We start from the raw sequence: 18,705 nt of genomic DNA, 5'->3' as shown, positions 1-18,705 counted from the left end.
CTTAACCGGGAGGATGCTCCTACCTGAGCCCCGGGCTTCGGAGCTGCCCGTGGGGAGCCTGTGCAGGACAGAGCGCCCGTCCCCTTCTGGGGTGGCCAGGCCCTTCTGGAGGCTTGGCTTCCCCGACCTTCCCCGGGGGGGCTCCCCCAAGGCCCCCCGGCCCCGCCCGCGCCCGCGCCCGCTCTCCTCCCCGCCCCGCCCGGGGGGCGCGCCCCCACCCCAAAGCCCCCCATCCCTCGCCCCCCCCGCGGCGGCCCCGCTTCCCGCCCGCCTCGTGCGTCATGACGCCAGCGCCCAACGCGGAAGCCGCTCTCGGCGCGCCCGGTCCAGCCGCGGGCTGAGCCAGGAGCCAGCGGGCGGGCACGGCGGCGGCGGCGGCGGCGGCTCCTCGGCGGCGGCTCCGGTCCGCGCGCGGCCAGCGGCGGGAGCGGGCGGGCGGGCGGCCAGGGGCGCGGGGCCGGCATGCAGCCGCGGCTCCCGGCCGGCGGCGTGTGAGCGAGGGCGGCTCCCGGCCTGGGCGGCGCGGCGCCGGAGGGGCCCGGGGCGGCGGCGGCCATGGCGACCCCCGGCAACCTGGTGTCCTCGGTCATCGCGAGCAAGACCAAGACCAAGAAGAAGCACTTCGTGGCGCAGAAAGTGAAGCTGTTCCGAGCCAGCGACCCGCTGCTCAGCGTCCTCATGTGGGGGGTGAACCACTCGGTAAGGGCTCCGGCCTCCCCCAGCGCCCCGGCCTGGCGCCCTCGCCTGCTCCCGCGGGCGGCCTCCCCTCCCCCGGCCGCCCGGCGCATCCCGGCCCCTGGCGCGGCTGCAGATAACGGGCCGGAGGGCTGCGCGGGGCCGGGGGGCCGGAGGCGGCGTGCCGGCCCGCGGGGGCGCCCCCAGCTCGGGCCCCGCTCACATGGACAGCCGGCCGGCCGGCCGCGGGGCGCGCGAGGCGAGGGGAGGCGGCCGGGAGCTGTCACTGCGCCGGCTGCGCTCGGGGCTTGCTCACCGCCGCGAAGCCCCGAAGTGCGGGGCGCTGGGCAGCGCTTCCAAGACGGGCCGAGCTCGTTAACATAATGCGGCTTTTTTAGCGGGGAGGGAGAGGGAGAGAGGCAAAGAAAAAGAGCCTAGTTATGGCAACTGGCTTTTGGAGACCCTCGCCAGCCTCGGCCCCCTCTCCAAATGACCTCAACTTGACTCTAAACCGCGTTGCCAAGCATTTTCTCTCCCCCACCCTGGCTCCTTTTCCCTCTCCCCTCTCTCATTTCCTCCTTCTGTTTGATCCCCCCTCTTTCTCCCTCCTCCTTTTCTCCCTCTCCCCTCTGTCCTTCCTCGAAAAGCTGGACCTAAGTTAGGAGCGCCAGACGATCGTCCCCCCTCGAAGGGCGAGGGTCTGGAGCTGATGGCACCGGGGCATGGCAGCATCCGGCTTGTTAACTATCTGTTACACGGTTATCTCCCGAGCAAAATGCTTTAATGGCTCACTTAAAGAGGCAGCCGAGAGAGTTGGAGATGCACCGCTGTGGGCTATGCGGACTGCGGTTGGAGGGTCTGAAATAAGCCTCAGACCCATCTTAGAGTGGGAAACTCCTGCGGCTTTAATCTACTCAGAGTGGATGAGGAAACCTGAGAGGAGCTGTTGACAGAGCCAGGCAAGTTTCAGTGTCTGAACTGGGTTCCTGAGCTAACTGCAGTCAAATTATCAGCTGAGGTGGAAAGTGGGAAAAAAAAAAAGCTCTTGCAGAGTTTGAACGTGGAGTGGATCTTCTGTGCCTTCCCTTGAGTCTAATTGGAGGGAGAAGCAAACAACTAAATTAGATTGAAAGGCTTTTTCAATGATCCCAAATTGCTGAGTGTATTAACTTGCCTTTTTAAGGCAAGGTTAGAGAAAGGTGATTTGATGTGTACAGATAGAGGTCCTGAAGCATATATGAATTGATTTTGTGGAATTCAGATGTGAAAGAGGTCAAGTGGGAGAGTGGCTTCTTATTAAAAGCTGAGGGTTTGAGATAGGACTAAACCCATTTTATCCTGCCCGCTTCTTTTGGTGTTACAGGTGCAAGATAGCATCACTTAGAATAGAAAAGACACGATTACACCAAAAACTCTCAGGTTTCTTCAAGAAAACTTCCTGTACAATGAATATAATTTTCAGTCTGATATGTTTTTAGTGGCTGGTCCCTGAATGCCAAAGAAGTGTCATGGTGGCTGTTTTGGACTGTGGGTTTCTAGAGTCTTCACATAGATTATATTGTGGTTTTGGTTGCTTGGTGAGAGGTTCTGTTTTTTAAGTTGAGATGGGACAGTGTGTAGCAGTTTGTTTAACTTGGTAACTTGCTTCTCGCCCTGAAACAATGTATTATGCACTCTAGGTATTGTAACTTTTTATGCTGCTACTTTATATTCATGTGCCCGCTACATTTATTTCCTAGTAAGAAAAAGCAACTTGAAAACGTTTGCTAGGTTCTGGGTTTTCTGGGAGACAATTTAAGCCTAGGGCATTTGATTCTGAGGATCACATAGCATGACATAACTGATGTACAGGAAAATTAATTTTAATCATACATTGAGAACTGTCAGATAGTCGTATCTACTACATAAAATGTAAAAGTTGCTATGAACACTACTAACATTTCTTCATGGGTAATTTATATTGAAAAGTTGGCATCAACATAGGAAGAGTTCTGTGTTTATTTGGTCTTAGGTTTATTTTAACAATGTCATTCTATTTTCTTTAATTGCATTTAAAAAAGCAAAATGAAAATAGATGAACATGCATTGAACTAGAACCACTCCAGTTACCAATTTATGAGTGGATAAAGGTCTGTATGATTTTTAAAAGCAAATATGCATAAGATTATCTAACATTAAAACTAAGTGGAAAATGTCAACAGAAAGAATAAAAAAGTAAAAACAGTGTTGCCCATTTGTGGGGGGGTAATGACTGAAAAAAATAGAGGGAAAGACAAAATGACTCAATAAGTAGTTCTCTATTTTTCTAAGACAATTGATATTGATAGAAAACATAATCAGTTTAATTGTTTTAATCTGACTGTTTTAGCATCACCAATCATGTTAATTTGGACTGCTAAAGGAAAATGCATGTTTGTTTTTCTGCTATGATCAGACATCGTGTTATAGTAAAAAGTTCAATATACATGAGCCCTTATTGCCATCTTTGCTAATTAGTTTTCCAATTTGACAATGCCTTGGAAAGTCATTGTACCTAAGTATCCTTATCGATAAATAAGAGAATTGGACCAGATTATGGATAACCCCCTTTCTAGTTCTAAAATTCTTTGTATAATTTGATAGCCTTAGAGGTATATATATATGCATATACATACATACATACATACACGTATATACTAGAAGTCATAGAATACAGATCTCAATCTGTGTTGCTATTTTGAAATGTTGCATGGATTACTTGATAGAATCTTGCTATTGTGATATTTTTAGGAAATTTATAAGTCATTAAAAACTTTGAAGAAAAGGAAAGAAAAACTGGATAGGTTATAAGGCAGATGCAACATGAGAGCAGGACAGTGATAGTGTATTGAAACACAGAAATGATTTAAGATGTAAAAATTGGAATCTATTTGAGCTTAAGTGAGTGACAAGAATAAACATGGCAGTACATTCTCTTCATATATAACTGTTTTCTAATATAATGGATCCATCAAAGGAGAGATCAGTGCCAACTTTCATTTCAAGTATTTTAAGCAGAGAATATAAGTAAAAACTTAAAGAAAAAGATGACCTGTGATATTTATCTTAGTACATTTAATTTTAAATTAAAGTAAAAAAAATCTGGGAATTGAAGTTTTGAAAATGTATTTAAATAGCATGTGAAACATGTGACTTCAGCAATATGAATGAAATCCAGGAACATCTTAAAAACAGGTTTTAAACTATATTTGTATGCAGGGTAATCCAAGGTACTTAGTAATTGGAATTTTAATGAGATTCTTAGTGATTAAATAAGAGGAAGAAATCCATTAGCATGGTAGATATTTTTAAATGTTGACATACAACTTAGAACAAATATAAACAATGACAGTATTTAGATAAAAGTTAAATATACAGAGAATTCTTAGTTACTAACAAACATTTCCTAATTTTTATTGACCAACTTTTCTGTTAGGTCCATTATCTTGGACTGGTCATTGTAAAAGTATGAGTAGAATGTGAATATTTTAGAGTATTATAATAACTGTTAGCTGTTGTTAATAGAAAAAATTGGTCTTTCTGGAAGAAATGTAAGGAAATATACTGAGAAAAATAACTATTATAATAAAAAAAACATTTGGACTGATTTAATAAAATTTTAACCAATCTATCCAGAACCCTCAAATAGAATTTTTTTTTTTAGATTTTTGCAATGCATACAGGGTTAAGTGGCTTCCCCAAGGCCACACAGCTAGGTAATTATTAAATGTCTAAGGCCGGATTTGAACTCAGGTACCCCTGACTCCAGGGCCAGTGCTCTATCCACTGCACCACCTAGCCGCCTCTCAAATAGAATATTTCTATACTTCGTTTTCTCCCCTTTGGAAAAAGTGGCATAAATCAAGAGAAATTCTTATAATGGATTTAGTTTAAAAAATAAAATAAGGGACAAAATCAGGAGTATGCCCGGTTTTGTCACACATTCTGTTCTATATGAATAATTCAGAGAAGATGAAAATTGATCACTGAAATAGTTTCCATATAATAATAATAATAATAATAGCAATAACTAGTTTACAAAGTACTTTTACAAACATCTCGTTTTATCAACACAACAACCATGGGAGGTAGATGCTTTTATTAATATTGTCCTCATTTTGGTGGGGAGATAGGCTGAAGAAACTGAAATAGAAAGAGTTTAAATGACTTACCCAAAGTAATACAACTACTAAATGTCTGAGGCTGGATTTGAACTCAGATCTGTCTTCCAGGGAGTCAGTGATATATCCTCTACATCACCTAGTTGTTTCATCAAAAGAAGCTCTCATACAGAGTGTTCATATATAAGAAAAATTTACTTAGCAACATTTTCAATGAGTGTCAAATTTTATTTTTGAAAATTCAACCAATATCCTAATCAAACCTTTCAATTGATTAAAGTTTTAAGGCATGCTTAATCACTTTAAGACATCCCTAATCACTCAGAATGCAAAGAAAAAAGGAAAGGGATCAGTAACAAGACTATCCTTAGTTACTTTTTAAGGCAATGTGATTAGTGTAGTGGAAAGTATACAGCATTTAATGTCAGAAGACCTGACTTAACATAATGGCTCTGACTGACTTGTCTCTTTGTCTTTTTGAGGCTCTGATTCCCTAATCTTTAATATGAGGGGGTTGAACTAGATGACTTACAATGTCTTTTTTAGCTCATGATACCTGAAGTGATCATTATTAAAAATCATTAAATGTCATACAGATTTGAGGATCCTTAGTGAACTTGGGAAAAGATTGTCATATAAATCCAAATTCTGATGTACAACATGATAGAACATTTACAATAATTTCTTACAATGTTACATGTGGTTGTGAATGATTTTGCTCTAGGACATTTAGTATACTTTTAGAAGTGGATATTAGAGCCTGACATGAGATGCTAACAATTTAATCTGATGTAGTGGAAAGAGTATTGGAAGTGGAGTAAGATTACTTGATATGAGTCCTTTCTCTGCCAGTTAGCTATGTGATCTTGGACTAGCAATGTATAAGACTGGACAAGTCTTAACCTCTCTGAGGTCTCTCTTCCTTCCCCTCTCCCTTTGAATCATGAATCTAAAAAGGGGGAGGCCCTTGGAGACAGCTAGTTTAATCTAATTCTACAATTGAGAAGACTGAGAAATTAAGAAAGAGCAATTAAGTGACTTGCACAAGGTCATATAGGTTTTAGTAATCCTACAGGTTTTGAATCCAGATCTTTGCAATCAAGTGCCTCCCGCTGAGAGTAACAATATTTACATAGAAGAAAAGGCTATTAAAGTTGTGGTGCAATAGAAATACTAATTTAATATAATTTAAATTGATATTATTGGGGGGAAAGGCAATTGATCATAATTAGATTAGGTAAAATGAAAAGTGAAACTTGTGCTGAGCAATAGTGTGGCGTAGTAGAAAGAGCACTCCAGGACTCTGGAATTAAAGGACCTGGGTTCAGTTTATACCTCTGATACTCTAGTGAACAGATTGTACAGTTTCATCATCTGTATCTGTAAAAAGAAGATATTAGATGTTTTTTAGCAGTTCCTTCCAGTTCTGCCTCTTTTATTTTATAATCCTATGAAGTTTGACATTTATTCAATAAGTTTTTATTGAGGGCTTATGTTCAAGGTGCTGATAGTAGCACAGGATTGCTCCATGGGGAGAATAGTAAAGAAGCAGGGAGATTAATAATAAAACCACTAATAATTTAGAGATGAAGTATGAAGACTCTGAATTAGCAGAATAGAAATGAAGGGGGAGAGAAGGAGAGCAAAAAAAATCATAAGGAATAATTTACAGATCTGGATAATTGGGAGAGGGGAGAAACTTGAGAAGGTGTTCCTTTTGAGTACCAGCAACTAGGAACGGGTGGTGTCATTAAGAGACACAGGGAAGTCAAAAGAAGAAGCTGACTTTAAGAGGAATGTGATGCTCTTTGGGGGGGGGGGGGCATGTTGAATTTGAAGCCATGGGGCATTTGATCAAAAGTGACTATTAGAAACCTAGATAATGATGTGCTGGTGAAGCTATGGGAGAAAGAAGGCTGGAGATGTTGGGAACAATTCTCATACATTCTTTGCAATCACTTATAAATACTACTGCGGCTACAGTGTTTGGAATCATAAGACTTGGATATGAATCCTTTAGTTAGTGCAGACACTATTTTATCTATGTGAAAACAAAGAAAATTACCTCACTTTTCTGGCCTCTGTTTTCTCATTTATAAAATGTGAGATTTAGATTAGGTTCAATCTATGATCTCTTCCAGCCCTAAAATTCCCTTCATTAATTTACTTAACAAGTATTTATTAAGCATCTGCTATTTGCCAGGAAATATACTGAACCCTGTAGATAAAAAGGGGAAAAAATGGAATAGAATTAATTCTAAAAGGCACTCTGGGAAGGGATTTTGGAGACTCAATCAAGGAAGTAGTGATTCTTTTACAAAATGACCTATAGATTTCTGGGCTGGCACAATCTCAATTAAAAAGAAATAAAATTAAACAAAACCAAAAAAAAGTATATATGTAGAGACAACTAGGTGGTTAAGTACATAGAGCATTGGCTCTGGAGTCAGGAGGGCCAGAGTTCAAATTCAGCTTCAGACCCTAAATAATTACCTAGCTGGGTGACCTTGGGCAAGTCACTTAACTCCTTTGCCTTGAAAAACAAAAAGTGAGATATAATTTCTATTGTGAACAGTCTTGGAGAGGTGGGTGGTAGGTGAGAGGAGATTAAATTTCAAAAGAATTTACAAAACACATGGACTTTTTTAGGAAATTTCTTTAATGCAATCATGTATACTCTCAAAATGAATTCTAGTCATTGGGACTGTAACTTTAAAAAAAATCTTAAAAACAAAAGAGATAGACCTCCATGTACATTGAATAAAATTAGGATGCAAATCTGGACCCCGATGAGCTAGCTTAGGTGACATGAATTCACATGATTCCCCAGTTCCAAATCACACAGAAAGGAAAATTGCTACAGCTGAGAGAGAAAAGATATGTCTGGATGCTACCCTGCTTACTTCAGTAGGGAAAGAACTAGAGAGAACTAGACAGTGGGAAAGGGAAGAGTAGCTACTGTCTGCTTGGTGGGGGGGGGGAAGATTTAGAAATTGAGCTACTACTACTACTTTGAATAGCTGGGAGAGGAAGAAGGAATGGAATCAGATTAGGCTATCTTTTTGCTATGATCTTCTAGTATTTCCCATATAGAACTGAAATCCTGTGAGCATTTCCCCACTGGGCTAGTCAAATCAACTATATTATGATTAATTTTATTTTTGCTAGTCCTTTGTAAACCGAATTTGAGTTGAAATTTCTGCATTTCAAACTAAATGCTAGATTTGAGGTTCATTGGTAGATGCTTTCTTGCCCAAAGAGAAAGGTCAGTTTTTGAAACAGGGAAGTCCTGCTGTTTTAACAGCTTGCTCAGTCTTTAGTTACATGGCTCATAGCTTCCTGTCTTCTTAACACATAGTAAGCACTTAAAGGTTTTATCTATCTTTTCAAAGACCTATTATCCTTTTGGAAATGTTTAATGTATGTGTAAATTATTACCCATGTCTCTTTCACATTTCAGAAATTGAGATGGTAAAAAAATTATGTATGGATACTTAGAATATTAAGAACCTCTTAAAAGAATTCAAAGACTGAGCTTTAAGACACCCTCATATTTAGGGGGCATGAAAAAGAAGAGAACCCAAGTAGGAAGATCAAGGAGGAAGTCGTGGTAAGTGAATCAGAATGGGTGTAGCACTATGGACTTAATGGAGTTTTAAGTACGAATGAGATGAGAATCTGACTTTGCTTCACAGGGTTGGGAAGGACTATTGGTAGATGATGACATTTTGTGAAGAGATCATTAGTAAGCTCTAAGAAAATCTGATGCTAGGGGTAAAAGGAGTTAAGAAATGCTTGAGTTGATGAGGAAGTGAGCAAGTATAAGTGGAGGAAATGAATGTACAGGTGACTAAAGTTTGATAGTAAAAGGAAGAGACAGAAAAAGCAATAGGTCATAGGATAAAAGGATTAAGAGAAAAGTTTTTGTTGGTTTTAGGTTGGGGCAAACTTAGATGCTACAAATCCTTCCTAATGCATCTACACTAATATGCAAATAATGTACTTGCAGTTGATTCTTTGCTTCCGTTCTGTGTCCAAGTTGTGGAGAAAAAGAGAATGGCATTAGAAAAAAAAATTGTTAAATGCTTTCAGCTTCAATCAGATTCATGAAATGCTGTCAGCTATACTTGTGAATGACTTTACCTGTATTCCAAAATTTCCCTATATTGTAATAAAATTCCATTGTGCATTTGACCACATATATGTGTCACACTATATATGATAGACAAAAGGACTGTCATAAAGGTAGGAGGAAAGACTGAGAACCCAAGCATAATCCTTGGGAGAACTCTAGCTTATTACTCTAACCAAAGGGTTCTGTACCTAGTATTGTTAGAAGCATTGATATTTCTCCTCCCCAATCTAAATAGTAACAACTATCTTTGTTCCAATATTTTTCTTCCCCTATTTTTAAGAATTGTACTTAAGCAAAATATCTTTAATTAAACTAGAAGGAAAATGTCATTGGAACTACTGTTTTTTCCTTTCAACCTAGAGAAAAATTAATTCTCTATTTTTAGTATCTGTATAAAGAAATTACAGAAATATATGATTCATTAATGAGAAATGTTGTAAGGTATTTAAAAACAACATTTTATCTTGCATAAGTAGGTCTTTTACACTCACATTAAAATTAGCAAACTTTTTATTCATTTATGAGCTTACATGGTCCATTTAAAATACTTATACATTATGAAACATTGGGAGTTAATTTATATCTAGATTCAACACAATAAAAACTGAAATCACTAAAAATATTACTTTTTACAGAGTTTAAATTAGAAAGACCAGTACTAATGATGACATTCTTAAGTATTATGAATTGACTAATTTTCCAGGACACCTTCTTGCTTCTTTTGTACTTCATTTTGTTCTTTTGTCTTTTTAGCTCTTTAGCTTTTTCACAAGTATGATGATTCAGCTAATTCATTAGTTTGAGGAACTACAATCATATGTTGATTCATGATTCCATCATCATTCACAATTCTCACCAATCTTCTTCGATTGTCTATTTGGAATAGCAAAAGGATTCCATTGTTATCAATTCAACTATAGAGTTTTAAAATAATTTAGATAGCTTCAATTTATGCTTTCAAATATGAAAATCCTGTCTGTCCATTTAAGTGAATATTTGAGTAAATCTAAATAATGCATGGTCCCCAGATTAGAGCTGTACATTTTAAAATAATTCCGAATTTGACTTTGCTCCATTGTGAAACTATATGGAACCCCTTAGAAGTGATGTTTTTATGGATATCTGTTCTTTCGGAGGATCTGAGTTCAAATTCCACTTCTGTGTGACTTATTTCTGACCTTATTTCCTTGCTTCTAAAATGAGGGAATTGGTATAAATGTCTCAGTTTCCTTCCAACTGTTGATCTATGCACCTAAGACTCCTTACACAAGAGTCATTTTATAGTTATCAATCTTATTTGTGTTTGTTTATGTTTTGTTTTTATTCTAGATCTGGATTTCATTCATGTAAAGTACTCCCATTTGGAAGTTCTCTCTATAAATTTATAATTTCTTGTCTTAGATTCCCATGATTATATTGCTATTAGATGACAGAGGTGGGATTTGAAACTGGATTTTCCTGATTCAAGGTGGGCATGGTCTCTGCTATGCCACTGTATAGTGAAAGGCCATGTAGCCTTTGCTGTCTGTTTGGGGAATAAACCCTGGAAATGTGTTTTGCACATAACTTGCAATATGTTCAGAGAACTGATGAGTGACACCAAAATAATATCCACGAGGATGGTTCCAGGCTAGATAGGATTTCTGGGTTGGTGTATTATCTCTCACAGTTTAATTTGTATAATTTCAGAATTTGGGGGATCAGAGATGGAATGCTGAATAGAAGAAACAGCAAAGAGGCCAGTGAAATTTGATTTCGGTATATATTTGAAGGGAGAGAGGGGAGGGGAAGTAAGGTATAAGAAAACTGTAAAGATAGGTGAAAGTCTTTAAAAACCATACAGAAGATTTTATATTTTATCCTAGAGGCAATAAGAGCCCTTGGAGATGATTGAATGTGGAAGTTTGAATGTAGTGAAATGATCAGACATCCTCTTTATTAAGATCAATTAGACAGGTGAGTTTCAAGCATTGCCTAAAAAACGGGAAAGACTTGAACTGGGGAGGTTCACCAGTAACTTAAAAAAATTTATTTATATTTTCCCAATATAAACACATTTTGTTTTATACATTCATCCTTTTCAATCTTTTGAGTTCCACTTTGGTACCACCCTCTCTTCTGCCCCCCCCCCCCCCATTTTTCCCCTCTGGATGAGGATGGCATTTTTCATAACAGATTTCTCAGGATTGTCTATCTTCATGGAACTGCTTCCACCACAGTTGATCTTCTCACTTTCCAAGCAGTAACTTGCCAGAGCCCAAGCAAATGGTATTAAGGGGGGCTTTAAGAGAGATACTGTAAAGGTAGAGTCAACAGTAAAGAAGTTAGGTCTGGAGAAGGAGATCTGAGGAACATTTCTATAGAGATGATCATTGAAACCATGGTAGTACATGAAATCACTTCCAAAATGGTGTAGAGGGAGAAAAGAGGAGGGTCCAAAACAGAACCTTGGAGAATATACTCACCTCTATTGGGTGTAATCTGGAATATGATCTGGTTTAAAGGAGACTGAGACAGGGCAGCTGACACACCAGAGAACTAAACCTGCAAAAGAGCAGTGTCACATTCTAGGGAGAAGAGAGTATCAAGAAGAAAATGATGGACCTTGTCAAAAGAAAGCTGCAGAGAGGGAAGAAAGGAAGATTGAGAAAAAAAAACCAAATAAGTTTAGTGATTAAGAGAGCTCCAGTATTGGAGAGGATACTTTCAATTGAATGATGAGATCAGATATCAGACTATATAAAGAGTTAAGAGAATGGGTGAAAAGGAAGTGAAAACTTCAATTGTAAATGATCTTCTTAGGGAATTTAGCCACAGAAGGGAACAGAGATATGGGTGATAGCTAACGGAAGACAGTTCAAATAAGGTTTTTTGGAATGGGAAAACGTAGGCATGTTTTGTAGATATTGGAGATGCAGCCAACAGATGGATTGAAGAAAAATGACAATCAGAATGATAGAGGGAGCAGATTGTTGGGAGAAGATAGGATGAAACAGGACTACTTGTGCAAGTAAAGTATTCACCTTGTCAAGAAGGACCACCCACCTCATTAAGATAGTAAAGACTTCTGGAGTTAAGGAGGGCAGAAAAGTAAGTGCTCAGAGAATGACCTCAATTTTTCAGCAAAATATGAGGCAGTGCTCTCAATTGAGAGGGTTTGGGGTTGACACACAGAGGGAAAAGTGGAATGCCAACAGAATGTGAATGGATAAGGGGATATCAGAGTTCATTTATATGGAAGCATTTTTATTTTAGATAATTCTAATCACTAGGAATTTATTCATTTATATCAAGTCTAAATCTTTCATCTGGTTCTCGTAGTTCTGCCCTCTGGGCCTCTTCATAACAGTTTTAACTTGAAGAATCCAATTTACAGGTCAGATAGCACTTTCATTATAGGGTAAAAGAATAGTACATCTCTATTCCCATTTTGCAACTCATTTGCTCTGTAAGAAATCTATAGTTTTCTCTAAGAGATGTCAAGTTTTGTGCTTCTTAGAAAGCATTCATATTATTAAATATTAAATAATAATTTGGTATCCTTATTTATGTGACATAGCAACATAGAAAGTCATTCAGGTTTTACAATAGAGAAGAATTTGCATTCCATCCCTTCTTTCTTATTTCAATCCCAATGATGTCATGCTATAATGAAGAGTACATATATGCTATGCCAGTGGAACAAGGTGAATTTAATCAACCCATATGGGGTTCATACAACCATTTTTACTACCATACCATAACCAATTGCAACATTTCTGTTCCAGTGAATTCATAATGTGACATCTATACATTTTCATTTGTCTCTGTCTTATGAATAGGAGATGGCAGGAGAAGCAGTGTAGTTAAACTAAAAATACTTTAAATATTAGCATATTTCTCCATGCATAAGATGCTCCCATGTATAAGATGCATCTTCATTTTGGGGCCTGAAATTTTGAAAAAAATATATAAAGTTATTGAACTCAAGTTTTATTCATCACAAAATTCATACAACTCCTCATCACTGTCAAAACTCCCATCCATGAGTTTGTCCTCATCCATGTTTGATGACGAATCACTGAGACTCTGCTCTCCTGCCTGTGCTCTGGTCTGTGGTTGACCACAAGAACTCCCTGGACAAGTCTGGTATGTGAACACATTCTTAGTCCATTCCATTTCATGAACCTGAAGCACCAATTGCGTCCTCCTTTGAAATCAGTCACTTCTGTTTCTTCAACAATTCTTCTGGACTCCTGCTGAACCAGTTTTGTGGTCACAGGAATTCCAATTGTCCTTTACTCTTCAATCCATCTCTTCAGTTCCTCTCTGGCGCAGGCCATTTGGCTGCCTTGACTCTCATGGCCTTCTTCTGCTGTGGTGTTGTCAGCAGGGTTTCTTCTTTCCATAACCAGTCTCCGATTGTTTTCTCAGTTGGAGGAAGACCAAACTGACATTCACTTTTGCAAACTGGATCACTTTGAACTTGAATTCAGCTCTAGACAAAAATCTTTTCTGAGTCATTTCTGGGAAAAACATGGCAAAATATCACCTAATATACCGGTAACAAATGCAAAACAATGTGAACACAAAGACAACAAGCGTGACAAAATGGGAAATGCAAATAAAAAAAAATTTACAACCACTGTATGAGACACTCCTAGTTTTTAGACCCCAAATTTTTTGAAAAAGGTGTGTCTTATACATGGGGACATACAATAAATAATAAGGGACCGTTGGTGGAAATGGAAAGGAACTGATCAAAAGGCAGTGTCTAGTGTCTGATCAATTGACACATCTTGGGGGCGGCTAGGTGGCACAGTGGATAAAGCACTGGCTTTGGAGTCAGGAGTACCTGGGTTCAAATCCGGTCTCAAACACAATAATTACTTAGCTGTGTGACCTTGGGCAAGCCACTTAACCCCATTTGCCTTGCAAAAAAACTAAAAAAAAATTGACACATCTTGGTGATTGGAGTAGGAAGGGAAGATGGATCTAGAATGGTAGATATTTTAGGGAACATCTCTTTCATATTCTGTGCCATCTCTTTTGAATATTTTACATGAACAAGTTACCTCTCAAGGCTTCAAAAGATCTCATCTGCAGTATGAGGGGGTTAGATTAGATGAAGGTCTAAAGTTCTCTTCCAACTCTAAAACTCTGTCATCCCAATTCAGAAATAAAGGCTTTGTACCCAATTTTCTAGTGAAAGTTTATTGGACAATGCATGATTTAATTCAATGATTGAGTTAATGTGGGAATTTGTTAAGAGAACTACTTACATCTTTGAGACATTTACTTCATCTAGTGTTTATGGTTGCCCCAGTTTAATTCACTGGACCTTGAATAGCTTTCTGTGATATAGTTTGCCTACCTATCCAGCAAAAAGAGTTGGGTTGCAGCAAAAATTGCTTCAAATTTGAGTAGGTCAGGGGGCAGCTAGGTGGCACAATGGATGGAGCACCAGCCCTGGAATCAGGAGAATGTGAGTTGAAATCCATTGTGAGGAGGTAATTTGGAGTGTGGAAAATTGGTTGTTGTCCTTTTTTTTGACAAGTACCAGTGATATCATGGCTATGTCTTGACTTACATATGAATTAGAATTAAGTAAGGCAGAAGGACAAAAGCCAAGCTAACTGGTTGTGGCCTGGTATGCAGTGGATGACCTTGGCATCTTCGATGTCTGACCAAGCTCTAAGCTCCATAGTGCCTGCTTCAATTGTCTTCATGGGAATTGGAAAAAATTGTTTTCCTCTGCCCATTCTGCTGGGAACGTCTTCAAATGAAGGTACTCACCTTCACCTGAAACATTAATAATGAGGCTCTAGAGGAGGGCAAAAGAAAGACAAGAGGAAAGATGCTACTATTCTAAAGTTTGGCCTAGGTATGATCTATATCATGAAATATTGTGATAAACAGTTTAAAATCTTTCATATGGAAAATATTGGAGGTCAAATATTTATTAAGTGCCTATAGTTCATGAGAAAGCATTCTTAGAATAGTTTTTGCCTTTGGCAGGAATCAACTGAGTGATTTTTAGATATTCTTACAGTATAACTAAAAGTCTTCAGTCAAAGAGCCATTTTGAACTATTTTGTATGTTATAAAAACATGAAAGTTCTCATTTTTCAAGCAATGTAACAATTACTTCTTAGCATTCTGGAAGAACCTAAAGAAGAAACAAAAAGGGAGTCATAATCATTTATGAAGATGGAAGTCCAAAGTTATTTGACTAAATTTTTCTCCCCTTATTTATGGAAATATTTTATTGTGATAGACATATTATGGTTGCCAGTTTTTATAAGACCCAAATTAGTGTTTATTTAAAATGAAAATGGGTTTAATAGTAGTCACATTTTCATACTCTGAATAAATCATGGTAGAAATTTAGTTCTTCCTCTCCTCCAGTGTGAACTTGGATCCAGGAAATTAGACTGACCCCTCCACTTTATAGTAGGCTAGGTATAAATAAGTGTTTGATTCAAACTGTTCCTTTTATCTCCATTTTTCTCTTGGATAGGGTTGGCCTACTACTGCTCAAGGACCTGGTTATAGCTATTGTGGGTTTTTTTTTTTTTTGGAGTGGGGAAGGGTTCTTAACATCTAAACCCCTTTTAACTTGGGTGTTCTCCCCCTGCCACTTCTCAAGAAGATTGGGTCTGGAACTCTAGTTACTTCTTTGATTGTACTCTGATTATTGTCGGTGTTTTGATCATATAGTCATTGCTTCACAATTGGTCATATCCAGGACTTAAAAATTTCTACCATTGACTCATCTCTAGCACTCTTGCTGCTCCACCACCTCCTAGTTCCTGCCATTTCTCTATCAGAGAGATTCTGCCACTGCCTTCTCTACTACTGCCATCTCTAGGGACCAGCTGGGGTGAGTGGGAAGTGTTCCCTGGGGAGTTAGGCAGGTACACAGGTTTCATCCCTGGGGATCTTTAAAGCTTTGGGGGTTTTTTTTTGGTAGTGGTGGTGGGGAAAGAGTAGTAACAGCTTTTTCTTTTGATTAAAAATTACAAGCCAGAAATCTAAAAAGTTGTCAGAATACCTTTAAACATAGATTAGAATAATAGTATTGTCTTCGTATCCCCAAAGTCTACCCTTATTCCTTGCAAATAATATATATTGGATTGAATTGCAGATCATGTAGCTACACCTTATCCTCTCAAAGTAGTCTTTTCTTGACTTACTTGAGCAGAAGGAGTCTTTTCTTGTGTACACACACACACACACACACACACACACACACACACACACACACACACTCCAGTGGTGTCTCAAAATGTGATCTGGAGACACTGGGAGTTTCTGAAACTCTTTTAGGGGGATCCAGATCTGCAAGGTCAATATTTTATTGTTGAGTCATTTTAGTCATGTCCCATTCTTGTGACCACATTTGGGGTTTTCTTGAAAAAGATAATTGGATGATTTGTCCTTTTTTTCCTCCAGCTCATTTTATGGATGAATGAGGAAACAGATGTAAATTGAGCTAAGTAACTTATTTAACATCTCACAGCTACCAAGTATCTGAGACCAGATTTGAACTGAGGGAGATGAATTTTTTGATTCCAGGTCCACCTAGCTGCAAAAATATTGAGAGAACCCATATTTAAAAAAGCTCTTTTTAATGGACAGCTAGGCAGTGTAGTGAATAGAACATTGGCCTTGAAGTTAGGAAGATCTGAGTTCAAATTTGGCCTCAGACATTTAATACTTACTTAGCTGTGTGACTTTAGGCAAGTCACTTAATCTCATTGCCTTGCCAAAAAAATTTTTAAAAAAACTCTTTTTGGAAGGTGCAGTCTTAGGTGTGTAAAGGGGACCAGAGCCCCAAAATTTTGACAACCACTGGTCTAGCTAGTCCAACCTACAACTAAACAGGGATTTTTTTATGTAGATATTTTTAATTCTCCTAAAACCAGAGACTTTTATATCTTGCCTTTCTCAGTCACTTCGCTTTCTGAAATTCTTCACTTCAGTTATTACCATACTCATACTTTTGCTGCCTTGCATATAATCTTTTTTTTTCAAGGCAGTGGCATTAAGTGGCTTGCCAAGGTCACAAAGCTAGGTAATTATTAAGTGTCTGAGGCTGGCTTTGAACTCATATCCTCCTGACTCCAGGGCCAGTGCTCTATCCACTGTGCCACCTAGCTGCCCCCACCATGCATATAATCTTGAAATAATTTTTGACTTTTCTTTCTTCCTCTAATTCTAATTACATTGCAAAATTTTGCCATTTATTTACTGTAACTTTGACCATTTTTCTTCCTTTGTCTTTCTATACCTACTTCTCTAGTCTGGATGTTATTTACCTTGAAAAATACTTCTTCAGTAACTGCCTGATGGCCCATCTCCTTCTTTCCATTTCTCCTAATCTGCTCCAAACAGACTTAGAATCAATTGCCTCAGTTATGATTGTGGAAATGCTACTCACTCCCAACTTTGTAAAGTTTTTCACTAGTTTCCACTTTTATTTTAAATTCAAATGCTGTATGTAGCACATGCCACAGGATGCCCTATTTAACAGCCTTTGACTCCCCACAGACTTTCCTCAGTGTGGGGGACTTTATGGCATGGTAGATAGGGCATTTCTCTAAAGCATTAAAATTTAAAGGTGAGTGATAACACTTGTATTCCTTTGGCAGGGAGAAATAAATGAGCTTAGTACCTGGTTAACCAAAATAGGAAGGAAGTGGCAATTACTCTCTAGCATAGTCTTATCCAGTAGTTACTTCTTGAGCACTAATATCACAAGGTCTTTCCCTGACTTATCTTTGTATCTGAGGTGTTCTTCCTGACCCTCCCCCTTTGCTTGTCATAAGCTTTGCTAGTTAGGTATCTGTTTCTTACTATACTACGATTCATAATTTTTACTCTATCAAACTGAATGATCTGCCTCTAGAGAAGTGTGGGTATATGAACAAGTAAAAGGTAACCTTAGAATCTATTGAGGTAGGTGAATGGGGGAGGGGGAGCATCACAGTAAGGAGTGAATGCTTTCTAAATCTCTTTATTGAGACCAATAATGAAAAATAGTCTGATATATTGGCCAAATTAAACAGATTCATTTTTATAATCCCAACCCTCAGATTACATTTTTGTTTGTTTTGATTTTTATCCTAACTTAAACACAAAAAGACCATTTCAAAACACATAATAGAACACAAAAAGAGGATGTTATAGGAAACTATGAATCTCCATTTCACTTTATTTATTTATTTATTTACTTACTTATTTGCTTGTTTATTTACTTAATTTTTTATTTATTTATTTGTTTGTTCATTTATTTATTTATTTTTAAGTTTTTGCAAGGCAATGGGGTTAAGTGGCTTTCCTGAGGCCACTTATTAAGTGTCTGAGGGCAGATTTGAACTCAGGTATTCCTGACTCCAGGGCTGGTGATCTAGCCACTGCTTCACCTAGCCACCCCCACTCCATTTATTTATTTATTTATTTATTTATTTATTTATGTGTTTGTTTGTTTGTTTTTTTAGGGGTTTTTTTGCTAGGCAATGGGGTTAAGTGGCTTGCCCAAGGCCACACAGCTAGGTAATTATTAAGTGTCTGAGACCAGATTTGAACCCAGGTACTCCTGATTCCAGGGCCAGTGCTTTATCTACTGTGCCACCTAGCCACCCGTTCCATTTATTTTTAAAATAATAAATCTTCACATTATTTTCAAAACCATCTTTCTCATCTATGCTTCTTTCTTGTCCTCTTCTGTGCATTTCAAAAAGTGTTTTGTTGATCTGTTTTTTATTTATTATT

The 18,705-nt window shown here is 38.6% G+C and overlaps 1 protein-coding gene across 4 annotated transcripts in view; it reads left to right on the top strand.

The window, feature by feature from the left end:
* The first annotated feature begins 501 nt into the window (after positions 1-501).
* PIP4K2A (phosphatidylinositol-5-phosphate 4-kinase type 2 alpha) overlaps positions 502-18,705 on the top strand; it is a 326,382-nt gene continuing 308,178 nt past the window's right edge. For 2 of the 4 annotated variants that reach the window (XM_074192981.1, XM_074192978.1), the window contains exon 1: positions 502-699. In XM_074192981.1, coding sequence (XP_074049082.1) covers positions 556-699 — 144 coding nt within the window. In that variant the 5' untranslated portion in view covers positions 502-555. Of the gene's footprint in view, positions 700-1,010; positions 1,635-18,705 lie in introns of those variants that run through there. The other 2 variants (XM_074192983.1, XM_074192979.1) reach the window with 2 other exon arrangements.

The sequence above is a fragment of the Macrotis lagotis genome, chromosome 7, assembly GCF_037893015.1.
Source record: "Macrotis lagotis isolate mMagLag1 chromosome 7, bilby.v1.9.chrom.fasta, whole genome shotgun sequence".
NCBI lineage: Eukaryota > Metazoa > Chordata > Mammalia > Peramelemorphia > Peramelidae > Macrotis > Macrotis lagotis.
The sequence above is the reverse complement of the archived record's forward strand: the minus strand, read 5'-3'. Positions and strand labels throughout refer to the sequence as shown.